Source organism: Harmonia axyridis, chromosome 4, assembly GCF_914767665.1.
Source record: "Harmonia axyridis chromosome 4, icHarAxyr1.1, whole genome shotgun sequence".
NCBI lineage: Eukaryota > Metazoa > Arthropoda > Insecta > Coleoptera > Coccinellidae > Harmonia > Harmonia axyridis.
The window spans coordinates 644,553-662,632 of record NC_059504.1 but is presented as its reverse complement, the minus strand read 5'-3'; the positions used below and the strand labels follow the sequence as shown (position 1 = coordinate 662,632).

Below are 18,080 nucleotides of genomic sequence, written 5' to 3'. Positions count from 1 at the left end.
GATGAGATTTTTCATGCCCAGCAGAATTACATAACTTGAACTTGATTTAGTTTTAAATTGAAATGAGATAAGATAACCTAATACAAAATGAAGAAAACACACTGGATATATGAATTATATTTATTCAGCTATTCTTCACCATGAAAGGAACTATTATCGATTAACCCTTATGGAGCAATTGGAGATTCTGAAAAGAAAAGATGACACTAACCTTATAAATGATATAAAAGAGTTTCCATTGTACAATATTTTCAAAACATTCATTTAAAACGACAACAGAAAAAGAAGAATGTTATTTTTATGTTTGTGTATGTTTCTATACGTTTCAGACTTGACACATGCCTATGTTATTTATACGTGCGTCAGATAAAGAATATATAACCTGATTTAATACACTTCACATCTTTGACTAGGAAAAACTTAGATTTATTGAATAGGAATCCTTGTATGTTTGTTATACTTTTTGTGTTTTGTAGCTTCTTGCTGTGTTTAATGACAGTAAGATTTTGTTTTGTATATATATCTTTCCTTTTAAACATGAGTGTCATTTCAGGACAGCCTGATGATGGTTTAAGTTTTAGCCGAAATCGATAGCTGAATAAATATAATTCATATATCCAGTGTGTTTTCTTCATTTTGTATTAGATTATATGTACACGCTGATGGAGAAATACATCAATTTTTTCAGAGATAAGATAACATTTTTGCAGCCTACTCACATAAGTGACACTTATGTTGTTGAAAATTGAAATGTATAAATTTCTATGAAGTTCAAGTTGTGATTTCATATTTGTAGCAAAATTACTGATATGTATGTTGTTTTAAATTGGAATATATTGTTTCTGAATACTTTTGGAATGTATATTTGCAATTTGAATTGAACACACACCTAAAACACATGTTGGTTCAAATTTAAATATATTGAATCTAAATGTTTTTTTTAGATGAAATTTTGCATGCTCAGCGAAACAGCATGACTCCTACTCTTGTAGTTTAGAAGTTAAATCAACAGAAGCTATATGCCGCTTTTGCAGTTTTTTGTAGCTTACTCACATAAGTGACACTAATGCTTAAAATTTAAATATTCGTTATCTATATGCTGTTTGAGATTAAACTCTATGCAGCGAATTCATAGAAATGATATTTGTACTGTCTCTAATTTATCTCTCGGAAAAATTTTTGGCCTGAAAATTTGATAAAAAAAAGTATTCGACCACTGGGAACACAACTCTGCAATCAGTTTGGCTCTGGAAAGTGTCAATTTTGAGATATTTCGAGTTTTGTGGGAACATTTCAAGGGGGTTTGGTCTGCCCCCTGGTGGCATGAATCTGAGGCTTGTAAAATTAATATGCTTGCCCCACAACCTAAGTTGTGGGGCAGCAATCGAGTTGCCACCTATCCGCATCTTACTGAACTAATTATTCTCGTGACCAAAAAGGTACAGAATCCTGTGTTGAGCTACCCTCTCCAAAACCTGGTTAAAGCTACTTTTCATGGATGTCACCATGGAGTCCCAGAAAAAAATCAGATTAGGAAAATTTTACTAAGTGAGTTTATGGCCGGATCTGCTTCAAAATTTGATATCATGAGGAAATCTCGATGCTTAATGACTATTTGCAATCAAGTAATTCATGGGAGATCTGTGAACCGAGATATAAGGCGTTTTCTGAGATTTTTTGAGAAAAAAAAATTGGCCTCGGAGGATCTCCAAAATTTTATATCATGGAGAATTTTCGATTCTGAATACTACCCTTCCCTTGGTTTCTTCCTAACACCCTCCAAAGCTGAGATATTGCGAATTTTGTAGAAAAATAGTGCATTAAAGGTGTAAACAAATTTTTCTGATAGAAATGGATGTCTAATTTGGAATCTACATCCTCGAAACCCTTCAATTACACCATAAAAAGTTCAAATTTGATCGGTCGTATTTTTCGGAAAAAACAAAGACTATAACCTTAGATGAATTTCGAAAAAAAAATTTTTTGGCCTGAAAATTTGATAAAAGACACATTTGACCACTGCTAACACAAATCTGCAATCAGTTTGCCTCTAAAAAGTATCAATTTCGAGATATTTCGAGTTTTGTGAGGAAATTTTCAAGGGGCAACAATCGAGTTGCCCTCTATCTGTATCTTACTGAACTAATTTTTCTTGCGATCAAAAACATATAGAATCCTGTAATGAGCAACCCTCGCCAAAACCTGGTTAGAGCTACTTTTCCTAGATGCCACCATCGAGTCCGAGAAAAAAATCAGATTAGAAAAATTTTACTTAGTGAGTTTATGGCCGGATCTGCTTCAAAATTTGAAACAATGAGGAAATCTCGGTGCTTAATAACGATTTGCAATCAGGTAATTCATGGGAGATCTGTGAACCGAGATATAAGGCGTTTTCTGAGATTTTTTGAGAAAAAAAAATTGGCATAGGAGGATCTCCAAAATTTTATATCATGGAGAATTTTTGATTCTGAATACTACCCTTCCTTCGATTTCTTCCTCACACCCACCAAAGCTGAGATATTGCGAATTTTCTAGAAAAATAGTGCGTTAAAGGCGTAAACAAATTTTCCTGATAGAAATGGATGCCTAATTCGGAATCTACATCCTCGAAACCCTTCAAATACACCATAAAAAGTTCAAATTTGATCGGTCGTATTTTTCGGAAAAAACAAAGACTATAACCTTGGATGAATTTCGAAAAAAAAATTTTTTGCCCTGAAAATTTGATAGAAGAAGCATTTGACCACTGCGAACACAAATCTGCAATCAGTTTGCCTCTAAAAAGTCTCAATTTCGAGATATTTCGAGTTTTGTGGGAACATTTTCAAGGGGGTGTAGTCTGAGCTTGCAAGTAAATTACCTTATAAACCACAGAGTATTTTTTTTCTACCATGTTTTCTGTCATATCGACTATAGAATAAATACTACCTGTTGTATGCATAGAATTAATAAACCCATGGAAGGAGTCTAGAGAGAGACTTGCGGTAACGTGAATGAGATGGACGATAATCAGCTGTAAAGGGGCAAAACATTGCATCGAGTGGTTAAATATCACTGCTGAAGTGCATATTTTGTTCTGTAAAAAGTGCTGAAGTTGAATTAATTATTGTTCCTTGCAACAATTGAAGATTAGTAGAATCATATTTTTTATTTTTCATCATGGTTAAATCCTGTTCTGCATATAATTGTACGGAAAGATTCAAGAAAGGTAGTGGAATATCTTTTTTCTCGTAAGTACTTCCGCAGAAATAATACGTAAAAATATCATGTAGTACTTACATTCCTAATTCTACAGATTTCCCAGTAATTCAAAATTGAGATCGCAGTGGGTATTAGCTCTGAAAAGAAATAATTTCCAGCCATCAAAATCCTCTGCGTTATGCAGTAAACATTTTATTTATGGTGATATTGTGCGTAATTTTGGACAGATGAAGCTTAGAGAAGGCTCCATTCCCTCAATATTTGGTTTTCCGGAACATTTGAAAAAGAAGACTTCCTTGCTTAGATCTCATAGAAAAAGACCTATGAAGACTTTGGAAGATCAAAATGAACCTAGTAATAAAAAAAGGCTCAATTTGGATATTGCATCAACAAGGTAATTCAAGTGGTAGGATATATTTATGGAGGTGTTATCATCATGTTGGAAATTTTTTTTTTCTAATATTCGATCAAGAGGAGGATTCAATAACAATCCTACAGCAGTTCAGTTTGAGACAGCATATAAAAAAATCTTATTTCATGTAGAGCTGAACTCTTCAGAATCTGCAAATTGCCTTGCACAAGATGCCACTAGCATTCTAAAGGTTTCTAGTAGAAGTGAGAAGGTGAATATTGAATTAGATGCTCTGAATCAAGAAGACGAATTTCTTGATAATGAGTTTGTCTACTTTAATTTTGATCAATACTCAAGTGATGTTGTAGCATATATAGCTGGATTTGTTTGCAAAAAATTGGTTAAAAATTTCAACTGTAACATTTGTTCTTCTTCTCTCACAAACGAGAATTCTTTCTCTCTTCTACTGGAACGAAAAAATAGAGGTGGTTTGATGAAGCCATCTTCAGATGTTGTTACTATTTGTCGAAAAGCTGAAAGAGTATTCCGAAGCTTTCAAGATTATAAATCCGGAAATGTTGTACAACGATTAATTTTAAAAACAATAAGATCTATTTCTTTTGATAATATCTTCCCAAATTTAAATGAACATATTTTCGATCAGGATCCATTACCTAAATAATCACCTTCTTCAAGTGGTGTACAATATCTTAAAAGTGTATTTTACTATAAGAATACATCACAAAAACAAATCTACTCTTGAAAATGAAGAGCATATTCGACAAAAGTTTACAAAATTAATTCTTTTCAGAGAACAATAACAAATATTTTGAAATATTAAATTTCAAAATCTGATGTATTAATTTTTAAAATCTTCATTAAATTAATCCTGTTGAATTTGTATTTTTTTTCAAACCCCTTCACGTTCCTACAATATTAATTCATTATGTTAATAATTGTTTTAAGCGAATTTTTTTATAAATTAATTTTTACTCGCATTTAGGTACCATGTTTCGAATTAAAAAATATTTCGTCCAAATTTGTATTTTACCAAGAGGAATTTTTATGAATAAATCGATAATTTTAAGCAATATTGCAGAAGTAGTAATGTGGAAATATCGAATTAAGAAGTCTTAATATGAATATCATAATTTAATTCTCCTAAAGTATCTAGGATATTCAAAAATTACAAATTATCCTGTGGCGACCGCAACTCCGGTTCAAAAACCGATTGTTTTGCCCCGTATCACGTGGTCTCCGATTGATCATCTTTGTCAAACTTGTGCAATGCGTATTAGCTCTATTTCTCACTAATGCGCGTTTCCCATCCTGGCACCAAAATAGAAGCATAGACTCCTTCCATGTATTATTAGTTCAATGGTTGTATGACATTTAGCTTAACCTAAATCCTTATTCAATATTTTGAATATTATTTTCTTGTTTATTTTATAATAGTTGAACCAGAAACATGGAATTAATTGATCAAATTAAAAGAGAAAGAGATATTTCTTTCAATGATTCGTAAGTAATAGCCGATTTTTCATTACGTTTATAGAATAGGCTATATGACAATTTTTCACCTCAAATTCGAATGTTTAAAAACTTTCAGTGAAAAATGTGAAATGATGAGAACAATTATCAATTCTAGATATCTCTGGTTTTTATTGGATAAGATTTAAAATTTAGGGATTTATTTCGAAGATTAACGTACAAACGATAGTACTCATTCAATTTGTTTCAGTGTTCCAAAAAACAAAGAAGATGATGGAAATTTAGAAGAATATAAGGTCAAGATTGAAGAGACAAACATTGTTGAACAATTTTTGGATCAAAATATGGAATGTTTTGAAGCTAAATTTGAAAATAATGATGGTTTAAATGCTGAATCTCAACCTGCTGGTGAGAAAAATAGACATCCTATCCTTGAATTCAAAAGATCTTACTGTAGCAACTAGGAAAACTATTGCAAATATTTCCAGACATACAAAATTTGTAGCAACAAGAGTTAAATTTTAGTTAGCTAACTATAAGCATATCAAATATTCAAATTTGAACATAAGTGTTGCTAATGTGAGTTTCTTATCCTGAAGATTGTGTCAGAAATCGTATAAATATTGAACATTTATTTTAAAACAACATTAAAGCGATTTATGTTACTTCAAGTGGATAATCTAAACTCAAAAGACAGGTATATTATATACATTTTAATTTGAAACATAAGTGTCACTTATGTGATAGTGGTGCAAATGGCAATGTTTCTGTTGATGGATTTCATGACGAATTCTTCCTAAACTCATTTTACCTTTTCAGACTATTGGGGATCAAAGTATCAACCTAATATAGATGAACCTTCATCTTCTACATCCACTATCAAAGGTGAGGATGAGTTTATTGAACGTGAACATTCTTATGTTGAAAACAACTCAAATAAAAGAACTCCAAGAAAAACATTCAAGATACGTAATCGTATCAGAAATTATTATGTCTGTATTTTTTGTGGCAAAGAAGTAAGAAGTTTTCCTGACCATATCTTCCATTCTCATTCAGATGAAATTCGAGTGAAAGAAATTCTTGCCCTAGACAAACTAACACCAAAGAGAAGAATACTATTAGACAAATTACGTCGAGAGGGTGACAAATGTGACCCCTACCAAACATTCGAGGCTGTAACAAAACGGCAGCCAGTAGATTTGCAGGCTGAAAGAATCTTCAAACAATTCGCCCCCAACGATCCTCTAAGAACCAGTGGTTTCCTTAAACAGATGTCCTTTTCCGTTTTATCCGACACGGTTATGCAAGATGAGACTATTTGCGAATATGGAAGACATTCCTTTCTTAGCAGCGGAGATAATAAGTTAATTATAATGAAGAGAGACATGAGGCGTTTGGCCAAGCTCTTGATCACCGCTAGAAGCATTTTATACGACAAAAATCTGCAGCTCATCGATATTTTGGTCCCGAGTAAATTTTCAGTTTTGATACAGGCTGCTGAATTGGTAGCGGAATGTAATCGAAAGAGTGGAGCAAATAATATACGATCAATGACATATCAGATGGGCGGCCTTATAAAAGGAGCGGTGAATGCGGCATTGTCTCTTGAAATTAAGAAAGTGGATTGTAGGAACGATATCGTGGAAAAACTTCGAACTATGGTTTCACTCGTAGAGACGGATTGGGTGCAAGAAATCTCGACTGAGGTACCTCGAAATTTGACAATCTATGGTTTAATACCGGCTGCGGAAAATATCAAGGTAAATATGTATAGGCTGTTATCAAAAAATCATATTTCTTCTATTCGATATAAGGGGGTTTTCCAAAAGGAATGATACACTTTAAAATAATCTTTTCTTAAATTTTTCCATGTTGTTTGAGGAAGATCCAATTGTTGAGAACGACATAGAACCGATATTTTTGGATTTTTGGTTATACTTGCTTCATTTAATCATATCTGTTCTATGATTAGCAGTCCCACAACTTCAATCATTTTCATAACTACAAAATTTTCAGAAATTCGAAGAATATCTCAAAAACCTGATATCGGACTCCAAAGCTCAACTATTAGACAATCCTACCAACAGCACAGCATATTGCAAACTTATGGAAGGATTGTTTTGCAGTATTATGGTATTCAACAGAAGAAGACTGAAAGAAATTCAGCTTATTGTACTGGACATTTGTAAAAGATATGATTCCATTCCGATGAGTGTATTCGAAAGAGTGCTTTCTGAAACAGAAAGAATTCTATTTTCTCATTTGAAAACGGTGATGATAAGAAGCTCCACGGGAATGGTACCTATACTTATCGATGAGTCAACAGCGCATTCTATCATTTTTCTCATCAAACATCGACATCAGTTCGAACTTAATAACAACATTTACCTTTTTGGTATACCAAAAACTAACATAACAATAAATGGCTATGCAATTCTGCGTCAACATACAAAAATTGCACTCGGGGACGTTAATCAGGCATTTCTTTTTACGTGCATGAGATTTCGCAAACATTTAGCAACAATTGCTCAAATTTTCAGGATGGATAAGAATGATTTAAAACAGTTGGCTGAATTTTTAGAATTTAAAGAAGAAACCTATTCCAAATGGTATCAATTGCCGGATGATGTACAACAAACTGCTAAAATAAGTAAATTGCTGATGTTATATGAACAAACTGAGCTGGAAAGTTTGGATGGTAACATAGTGGAAGATTTTACTTATTTAAATGAGGAAAAACAATCTATTCCATATAGTGAGATGTTAGAATTCAAACGTACCCTGGCCAACCTTAAGTCAACTAAACGAACAAGAGTAGCTGAAAATTCTTCTAGAAGAACTAAGAAGAATAATATCGGTCCTCAAAAAGGTGTAGTTACAAAGCTGATTTATAAAAATCCCAAAATATTCAAAAAAGATTTAGACGACATAGAAGTGATAGGTAATGAGAATTTAGGACATTTTAAAAGCAGTACTGAAAATCAAGAAGAAACAATGAAATCCACAGATTTCACTAACACAATATCTACACTTGCCACAGCAGAAGAAAAAATGGACATCACAGAAGAGTTTGCTTTACATAAAGTGAAGGAAGAAAAAATGGACACCACCGGTCACCTCTAACAAAAGAAAAAGAATGTATTCTTTATATTGTGAAGAAAGGATCTGAACGAACTTTGGTTGCGCCAGCAAAAAAGATCAAATGAAAATTTTATTCTACGGAAAGATAAAATCGACGTTTATACCTCAAAAAGGAAAATATTCGCAAAATATCCCAGTATATTCAAGAATAAAACTTTGCTAATCGTCAAAGTTTATATTTTTTGAAAGAATGCGAAGATGAAGAAGTGAATTAATAATCCAGAGCAGATATTTATTATAAATGTTTTCTTGAATCAAAACTCTGAATGTAACTGAATTATGTGAACTACAACAATTATTGGATTTTCATGTGTTACTGTTTCCCTAATTTGTCCAATAAAGAATATTGTATCGATATTATTGCATTTATACATCCCTGCTATAACTTTTTATTGCAATTTAATTGAGAAATTAAATTGATTTTCATTGTGTAAATCACTTAATAACTCATTCGATGTGTTTGACTTCAACATAAATTTCAAATTATGGCAGTTTTCTTCAAAATGCGTAATAAGGTATTATTTTTGAACTAAGAATATTTTTAACTTCCAGGGAATTTTTTTTTGCTATCGACATTCGCAAAATGAAACATCCAGTCTATTAATTTGTTCTGATGCTTTATTGATATTATCAACAAAAGATTTGTCCACTTTCGGATCACGAATGTCAATCAAATACAATCACAAGCTCACCAATAAAGGTGACAAACACCTAATTATATATAACATATTAGGCACAGTGAAAACAAGACTACGGAATTCTTAGTGCCAAGTTTCAATAACAATATACATATAAAAAAGAAATCCAACCTGAAATTTTTGATAATCCAGTTTTTCTACAAATTATTTACAGTTATCAACAAATGTCAGAGATGTAAAAAAATTGACTAAAAGCCCAAAATCATCTATTTCTGTCTGAACATCCAGGATTTATCAGAATATTAACTATTTGAACTAGATTCATCTTGGAATCAAATCATTAACATTCAATTGAACCCAAAAGTTAATTATAATTAGTTAATTATATATAATTCATTTGATAACAATTTATTCTTCAACTTATTATCTGATTTTGAAGATTTTCATCTGCAAGTTACATCCAATCAATATTTAATTTAATTAATTTATGTCACACAGATGACGTTGAAAACTTGCTTGGGTGTTGTATAAGGTGTAGTTCATAAAAAAAGTTAGCCTTCGAAAAACGAAAAAATTAATCGATTATCTTTATTTCAACATCGAATAAATTCATTTTCAATTATACAAAAATACCCTTTTTTCAGTTTTAAGCAAAAAGATCAAAATTTAATTTTTCAATCATTTCTTCGAAATAAAATTTACTTATTGTATGTACATAAGATTTTGAAGTAATGATTTCTACTATTGCAACTTTAATTATAATGAACATGTTGAAAAATGATTTCTAGACAATGTTGTATTCTGAATTTAACTAATTATTTTTTACAGTATGCTTTTTCTTCCCTATGGATGATTTTCAAAGAACAAGAACACTTCACAATTAACTATTGGAAACTGATTACTGAATTTTATGAATAATTTATCAAAAAATTTACATTCAAATCAAGATACGATTTGGTCCCAAATTATAAATGAAGTAGGTATCAACTGGATATAACATTACATTTCAAATAAGGAGTATATTTTTACTAATCCAAAAAGGAAAGTTTCCCCTAAAAACACTTCCAATTTGAAAATAACTTTTAGTAAAGAGTTTTAATGATTGAAAACATAGTAACTTATATAAGCATATATTTCTATACATTACATTATTTTCATTAAAACGAATTTGTTTAAAATTTGGAAAAGAACAATCTTTTTCATAGCCTCAGAATTCCTAGTCATTATCATTAATTAAACTATTCATCACCCCAACAAATATTTCTAAATTGCATAAAAAGTTCATGACCATATTGAATCAAGTGGAAATAACTGAAATACGATCTAATGAGAAGAATATAGAAGGTTCGGCCGATGTGTTCACTATTTTGGAGAAACCTTCAGCTTCAAAGTTCACTTTTCACAGAACAGCGTCCAATTTGGTATGTTCTAAACCATCAGAAGAAACAGTCCTTGATCACTTCCAAAATTTTCAATTAAACAATTGTCCAGAAAAAACACTTTCAGTTTAGATTTCACTATAGTTGATATTGTCCGTTTTATAGTACAATTCAATTTATTTGAAAGTTCCACATTGAAAAACAAATAAACACTGCACTGTTCAAGTTATTTGATTGATTCAATCCGAAGAGTGGTCAGAAATGGGGTCGCTTTGAAAATTTAGAACTATATTAATATATAATCATATCCATGTACCGTTCCACTTTAAAAACAATGTTTAACCCATACATAATCAACTGAAAAAAGTTTTAGTTTTGCTTTTCAACATCACATAGACCCAATTCATTGGTTTTGCTTCATTCATAAAAAGAAAGCTAAAATTTTAATGCGAATTTCACATACATTGAATTTAATCTCCGAAGGTGGAAGAATTTTTAAAAACTACTATTCAGCTCACTTCCTATAAATGAAACAGTAAAAAAACAGATTTTAAATGAAAAATTATTCTACTGTTGAACAAGAAGGTTAATGCGATTAACAGAAATAAAGATCAAAGTTAGCACAGACACACAAGTCCTTATTTCATGAAATTATCCAAGTGCAATCATTGAAGATAATTTCAAGAAACATATATATATATAAATTTTCATTAAGATACTTTTCAACACTTCCTGCTGAGTATTCTCATGAAAATAAATGATTTATTTTATATATACCAGGGAATCGTAGGTGAAAAACAGATAATTGCAATAATAATCATGTCTATGTGAATTAACAAGCTAGATAACACTACAATAAAGAGCAGCCATGACAGGTATTTTCAAGAATAACATCATGTTAATTGTATTTTTTTTTTTTTAATTTTTATTAATTGCGCCCTCCTCTTCCACCACGGCCTCTATTGTTTTCTCCTCGGTCCTGAAAATTAAACAATTTTGCTCTACACAACACTTATCAATTTTTTTTAAAGTATTTATTTAATTTCTTCTCAAACAAATTTATATTATATTTATTTTTAGTTGAAATTCCAAACTTATATATCGATAGAATGCATGCGGCTTTTGAATGTCAAAATTACAAAAATTCCTAATAAATTAATTAATTAATTTATGACGTTTTTTCAAATACAAAACAACCTTTCTGGACCGTTTCTAATCCCACCCCGTTCTATGGTTGACAGTATGTCTGTCAAACTGACATTAAAGATTATCATTATTATTAACCTATATCATGCAAGCTGTCATCTATTGTCAAAGTCATATAACCCTCAAAAACTACCCATCCTGAGGTCTACTGTCAGATAAATTAAATGATATCGGGAATTGGCAAAATTACCGAAAAATAAAGTACCCCTTCTAAAGTGTCTTCAATTTTTCCAAATTAAATTGTTTCAGACATATTGAAATTCTTCTATTTGGCATACAGACAACACAACCTACGTTGTTTCAATATACAGGGTGTTTGACAAAGATATGTCAAAAATGCAGGAGGTGATACCTTGAAGTTTGTTGTTCCCATAATTTTTTTCGACTTCGGTTCCTCTTCTGAGCTTAACCAAAATTGAAAATTATCCACATTTCATAGATATTTTTTCTATGAGTTGATTTCGTTTGGAAAATCTTAGGTCACAACTTGTTTCCTTTTTTTTTGATAGGTGTTTCTTCCAATTTAATGTTTCGTCTAGATATATGCCTATCGATTATTGTCTAATCTGTTGTGGGCAGGTCTGCAGTGTAAAAAAGGTATAGTAGAGGACCAAGTACACTTCCTTGGGGCACACCTTCTCTAATTGCTTCATGGTAGAAATATTCCTTGATTTTGTAAAGATCAGCTTCTCCAGGATTTGAGAGAATTGAGAAAGACTTACAAGCCTTTGGGATGAGACATACTGAGGTTTTTTGCCTAGTATCATCCTGAATTTTTGACATATCTTCACCTAGCACACTATCTACGTACATTTTTTAAAAGTATTTCACTAATTCCCTTACATTTTCGATATGAACGTATGATTAGTAAGATGGATTAGTAGATTACAGTACCTTATGATGCGGCACATGATGGTCACTGTGCCTGTGTCCAGATGGCCTGTGGTTGTCCCTCTCGTTGTCACGATCGTGATTTCGACCACCGCTCCTGTGATTATCCCCCCTTTCCCTGTTATGATGCTCTCTATGAATCATGTCGTGTCCATCCTTACTTGTCGGTACCTTCCTATTGTCCTCTTCTTCTTGCCTCTTCTCGTAATGCACAAAATCGTCAAATATAGAAGTGGTATTTCTAAAGGAGTGCATTATGCGTAGTACCTAAAGTGGATAAATTGATAATTAATTAAGCAACAAGGCAAGTGTGGAAAACAGAAGTGGATTTTATGCTATTTTCTTTAACGCATCAAGAGGTTATTTGATAGATATTACACATCCTCCCAAATTATTTAGCAAAAAAATTGAATTAGAGAAAAAACTGAAGCTGGTACTTCGAGAATTCAGAAAATTATTCAAGTGGTGTGTTCATTTTATAGAAGATATAGGATGTCCCATAGTAGGTGTAATAAACTGGTAGGATAGATAGTACTTATGCTTACCGCATTAGTGAAAGAGACTTCAGATGAAAAACCGACTAGATCACGGCTAAAAAGGCTGTAATATTCCATCAGTTTGTTTTTATTTTCACTAGTAATATCTATCAGAACTAAATCTACAGCCAGGGGACTGGCAAGATAGAAAGGCTGAAGATTTAGAACTGGAAGGCGTAGGACGCTATGAACCCGAATATATTTATATATATAAAGGGTGTTTTTTTAGAGCTTTAGAACTTTAAATTGCAATAAAACAACGATGGATTATTCGATTGGCATTAATTTTAATTATCCGCAAGATAATCTTGTGGCATTACATTTTAAATATGATTTCTGGCATATGACCGCCACGGCTGGCTCGGATGTAGTCCAATCTGGACGTCCAATTTTCGATGACTTTTTCCAACATTTGTGGCCGTATATCGGCAATAACACGGCGATTGTTGTCTTCCAAATGGTCAAGGGTTTGTGGCTTATCCGCATAGACCAATGACTTTACATAGCCCCACAGAAAGTAGTCTAGCGGTGTTGAATCCCAAGATCTTGGAGGCCAATTCACTGGTCCAAAACATGAAATTAGGCGGTCACCAAACGTGTTTTTCAATAAATTGATTGTGGCACGAGCTGTGTGACATGTTGCGCCGTCTTGTTGGAACCACAGATCCTGGACATCATGGTTGTTCAATTCAGGAATGAAAAAGTTAGTAATTATGGCTCTATACCGATCATCATTGACTGTATCATTTTGGCGAAGTACGGACCAATGATTCCACCAGCCCATAAAGCGCACCAAACAGTCAGTTTTTCTGGATGTAATAGTGTTTCGACATACATTTGGGGATTAGCTCCACTTCAAATGCGGCAGTTTTGTCTGTTGACGTAGCCATTCAACCAGAAGTGCGCTTCATCGCTAAACAAAATAAAATGGACGTAGTGCGCGATACGTATTCCGCACAGAACCATTATTTTCGAAATGAAATTGCACTATTTGCAAGCGTTGTTCAGTCTATTCATGATGAATTGCCAAACCAAACTCAGAATAAATCACTTGACAGCTGTTAAATCGGTCGCCATCTTGAACAGTAATGCCAACTTAAAGTTATATACCTCGAAAAAAAAAACACCCATTACTATCTATCTCCTCAATTCCTTACACCTTCTATCGGACATCATGTATTTAATCTTTATCGAATATTTAGATGATCATCATGATACTTTCTATCCCTGGTCGAAAACCAAGTCGAAGAAATAATTCCTTCAACGGTATCGCAGCAAAAAAAAAAGAAAAAAAGTGAACAATACCATCAGGCCCTTGGAATGCGGCACCTCCTGAGTGTCCCTGGAATTAGTAACTGGCTTGTTCTCGTTATTCTCCAGACGGATATGCCTAAACTGAACATTGGGAACGTCCTTCACGTAAATCCACCTAACTTTGAACTGTCCTTTCCACTTGTCCTGCGACCACACCGAACTATTAGAATTGTAGTCCAACGGCGAGACCATCTGGGCCATGCCGCAAAAGTGACCGGAACCGTTCACCGAGAAAAACAGATAGACGGCCCCGTTGCCCTCGCGCTCCCTGTAGGCCTGGTCCAGCCTCTTGTTGCCGTGTTCCGTCGAGCACCAGATCTCGTACTTTATCGAACGGTGGATGTCGTCCTCCGAATACGATTTGATCACGAAGAAACGCGCGTTGGGGGCCATCAGATCGAAATCGGTGGGGTTGTAGTTGTTCTTGACGCGCAGCTCGTCCAGGACTGGGTGCGTGAGCTGTTGCTGCTGCTGTTGTTGTTGCTGCTGCTGCTGTTGCACCATCATGGGGATCGGGTTAGGAGGCATGATGCCCTGAAATCGATATTTACTGATACTCGTGTCGAATGTATGTTGAAAAGAAGAGGTCGGGCGCAAGAACAGACCCCTGGGGTACCCCAGACAATCAAATTTTGAATGTAAACATGATATTTCATTCAGGGTATGGTCCGTACATCCCAGACAATTTCAGAGCGGTTAATAGTGGTTTTCAATGTTAACCTGCTTCGTATTTAAGGACTGCTTGACACTTGTCAACCAAATTTTGTTTTGACAGAATTTTGGAGGTTATAAATGGTTGATCTCTTTCAATTTGTAAATAGCTAATAGTTCTTTTTGGCTCTGAAGGGTATTTGTTTCATAATTAAAATAAAAAAGTGTCAGAAGTCATGGAAAATGTTCATAAACAATAATCTGAAAATTAAAATGACAACTGTCAAGTCGAGTGGGCGTGGTTACCGAACCTAACCACAATAAAAGAACGGTTGCTCTGGTGACAGATAAGTCACCGAAGTTTGAGGAAATAATCACCGGTTTTTGAAGAATTTGACATATACGGACCACCAACTTACTAACCATAGTAACCAAGGTGATATACGGACCATAACCTTAGTGGAACTAAACTTTAGTGTCCTATTTATCAGGTCATCATTTTGAATAGCCCTCAACATCTTTCTAACAAAAAAGCTGTCACAATATTTAAAAATATATAATGTTTGTGATTTAAGCAAGTTATCAACAATACTTTTCATCTTTTACATGTCTTATACATATTGGTATGTCTTGTGAGATCTACTTCGTGAAACTGAGATATTCCCGCACGATTTTGTTCTCCAAGTTATAGAAAAATGAATGGATTCACCACAAAATTAGAGAAAACCACAACTAACCTGCATATGTCCAGTTGTAGGCATAGTTACAGGAGGCGGTAAATGTGGAGGCATTATTGTGGGAGGTTGGTAGCTCTGCATAGGATGTTGATGCTGAGGAGGTCCTGGTCTTTGAGCCGATGGAGGAGGAGCAGGTCTAGCAGCTGGGGGTCCATTCCAGACAGGCCTTACAGTCAATCCCGGATTGACTGCCTTCGGGATGTTCTGTTGAAGATTTAACTATATTTAATTACATTATCTGTCGACTTTTCGACAACTCTTGAACGTTATCACGCATATGTAGGTTTCTGTTCATTACATGGGTGTATTTTAGCACGGTTATACTTTAGGTGAATTATGTTTGGCTCAATCGGCTTTTATGGGAATTCATTATTAAACAATTTTTTAGTATGGAAAGTGACTTGTGAGAATAAGAAATGGTATCCACTAACTTCACAGCTCAAGTATTCATTTCTTCATAGACATTACGGCTAGCTAATAAGATTGAGATGAAGAGGGTTTCTGGAATTTCCGGCCAGCAGTGCTCTACGATTTTATTCCCTAGCTATTCGAAATAGGTCGCAACAAACCTGATTGACAATCGGCAATTGAGGGGGTGCACTTTTTCCCGTGTCCCAGGTTCCAATGTCCATGTTATGCTTGCCGGGGACTATGGGGCCGGGCGGCATTCCAGGTCCCTTTTTCTTCAGACCGGGATTCTGCACCGTTAACTGGGGTTTGGCCGGTTGACTGGCAATACTCGCCCAAGTGGCCTTTTTCTGGCCGCCCAGAGAATCTTTTGACCCGTCAGAAGATTTCAGTTCTGAAAATGTGTAACACATGAAAATATTTCCTGTTGAGACACAAACGTCGGAAAAGTACCTAAATTTTGCATTCCCTGTTCGACACCCTTCAGCGCAGAGTCGGTCATAGCGGGAGGATACATGTTCTGAGGGTCTCGATAGTACTCATCGTACTTCCTCTGTCCTCCCAATTGACTTCCCCATGTATTGTAGTCACCGTTGCTGTGAAAATAGTTGAAAGAAGATGGTTGGCCAAAAGCTGGAGTTGAAAATGTTGTAGATGGTCCAAACATACCTACAATTTTCAATCAGTCGATTATTCTCCTGGTTGAATATTAAAAAAAAATAATTTACATACATGTAACTTACTTCATTTTGAAATTTCCTAACATATCCCTTTTTAGGCGTTAATTTTTTTTCTAAGACTTTTAACCAACTTTGGAGATAAAAGTTTTGATTTTAGCTATTCAAGCATCTTTCAAATTTTGTATTTATGCTTTTTTGACAACAATAAACTATTCATGCTTGTATTTTTCAGGAAAAGGATAAAACTTTATGAGGAGTTCATTTCTATATTTCACGTACCCTCCATAGAATAAGATTCATGATGATATCCTCCTAAAAATGTCATATCTGTCCCATTTGACCAAGTTCCATCTCCAACTCCATATCCTTGATAGGTGTATGTTCCCCCACTTCCATAATAACCTAAAAAAACCAAAAAGAAATTATTAAGATATTAGGTTATAAAAAAGAGGCAGATATATCATTGTTAAATCTCTCAACATTGTTGATAAGAATCACAACCCAATTTATAACCTGCAATTTTTAATATTTTGTATGTATACAAAGAATACTGAAGAGCATACCTGCTGTACCCATGTTGTAAATATCTGTTGCACTGGAGATTGGTACTGAGCCTCCATAAGGGGTATGAGCAGCTGAATTTTGTTGCTGAGATCTCCATGGTTCAAATTCTTCTGAGCCACTGGCTCCTTCACCTGCTCCTAACTGTTCCTTAGGGCCATTGGACACTAACAAAAGTTGGAAAAATTTAAATTAACAAGACCCTTAAATCTGATGTACTAATTAAAATATTGTATGCTATATTATACATTAAAATTTCAACACATACAATGTTATATATTTTTAATAGGACATCATAATTCTTGATAGATATGTGTGTTTGAAAGATCCATGTAAATTCATGTAAAAACTTTCAAAATACCGCGCTCAGACTCATCTTTTGACTTTCAATATTTTTCATAAACAGACGGTTTTTCCAATCTATAAAACACAAATTTGAAATGTTATGATACATACCTTGATTTCCTTGTCCTTTCATCCGCTGTGACATAACAGGCACATGAAAGAAAAATTATTATGATTCGATTCTACTAAAAATTTTTATTTTTGCTGGAAATAATGATCCATAAAACTGTCAAATGATATTTTGATTCTTTACCTGTTCTGACACGCCTGCTGACATTGACCAGTCTTTCTATTGTTTCACTACTATAAATAAAAATCCCTTCACGAAATTTTCACTTACACTAAAGTTTCTGTTCACCTAATTAATTCACTTATTTCTTCAGTAATTTTTATATAAAGAAAAGCTTCAAGTCCAACAATGGCGTTTGGATCTGAAACACCATTACCACCACTATATCTACTGCGCACCATTAATAATTTTAATCACGCATGTTGTTGGCATATCAGTAGTTCATTTAAATCAGATCTACTACACATAGAATATTAAAT

General features: G+C 33.6%; 2 protein-coding genes across 4 annotated transcripts; one reads left to right on the top strand and one right to left on the bottom strand.

Annotated features, from left to right (window-relative positions):
• Positions 1-4,941: 4,941 nt before the first annotated feature.
• Positions 4,942-8,538, top strand: LOC123678165. 2 transcript variants are annotated; one of them, XM_045615027.1, is made up of 5 exons: positions 4,943-5,074; positions 5,295-5,452; positions 5,864-5,929; positions 6,101-6,804; positions 7,061-8,538. In XM_045615027.1, exons 1-5 carry the CDS (start codon positions 5,022-5,024, stop codon positions 8,165-8,167), a joined length of 2,088 nt encoding a protein of 695 aa, XP_045470983.1. In that variant the 5' UTR covers positions 4,943-5,021; the 3' UTR covers positions 8,168-8,538. The 2 variants fall into 2 exon arrangements, with proteins under 2 accessions (XP_045470982.1, XP_045470983.1); XM_045615026.1 differs by having other exon boundaries at positions 4,942-5,074; positions 5,864-6,804.
• Positions 8,539-8,783: 245 nt separating this feature from the next.
• LOC123677646 (YTH domain-containing family protein 2) lies at positions 8,784-18,000 on the bottom strand. 2 transcript variants are annotated; one of them, XM_045614298.1, is made up of 10 exons: positions 17,785-18,000; positions 17,643-17,667; positions 17,189-17,353; positions 16,905-17,027; positions 16,399-16,614; positions 16,107-16,339; positions 15,538-15,756; positions 14,141-14,683; positions 12,303-12,566; positions 8,784-11,181 (listed from the first exon to the last, which is right to left on the bottom strand). In XM_045614298.1, exons 1-10 carry the CDS (start codon positions 17,806-17,808, stop codon positions 11,131-11,133), a joined length of 1,863 nt encoding a protein of 620 aa, XP_045470254.1. In that variant the 5' UTR covers positions 17,809-18,000; the 3' UTR covers positions 8,784-11,130. The 2 variants fall into 2 exon arrangements, with proteins under 2 accessions (XP_045470254.1, XP_045470256.1); XM_045614300.1 differs by having other exon boundaries at positions 15,538-15,741.
• Between the last annotated feature and the right edge of the window lie 80 nt (positions 18,001-18,080).

What these genes read in the sequence shown, in the direction of transcription:
- LOC123678165 (XM_045615026.1), top strand. Translation starts at nt 5,022, where the DNA reads ATGGAATTAATTGATCAAATTAAAAGAGAAAGAGATATTTCTTTCAAT. An exon ending in GATATTTCTTTCAATGATTC is followed by an intron (nt 5,075 to 5,294) that starts GTAAGTAATAGC and finishes AATTTGTTTCAG; the next exon opens with TGTTCCAAAAAACAAAGAAG. An exon ending in CGGCTGCGGAAAATATCAAG is followed by an intron (nt 6,805 to 7,060) that starts GTAAATATGTAT and finishes CAAAATTTTCAG; the next exon opens with AAATTCGAAGAATATCTCAA.
- LOC123677646 (XM_045614298.1), bottom strand. Translation starts at nt 17,808, where the DNA reads ATGTCAGCAGGCGTGTCAGAACAG. An exon ending in TGAATCTTATTCTATGGAGG is followed by an intron (nt 16,615 to 16,904) that starts GTACGTGAAATA and finishes TGAAAATTGTAG; the next exon opens with GTATGTTTGGACCATCTACA. An exon ending in CTACAACTGGACATATGCAG is followed by an intron (nt 14,684 to 15,537) that starts GTTAGTTGTGGT and finishes TATCGATTTCAG; the next exon opens with GGCATCATGCCTCCTAACCC.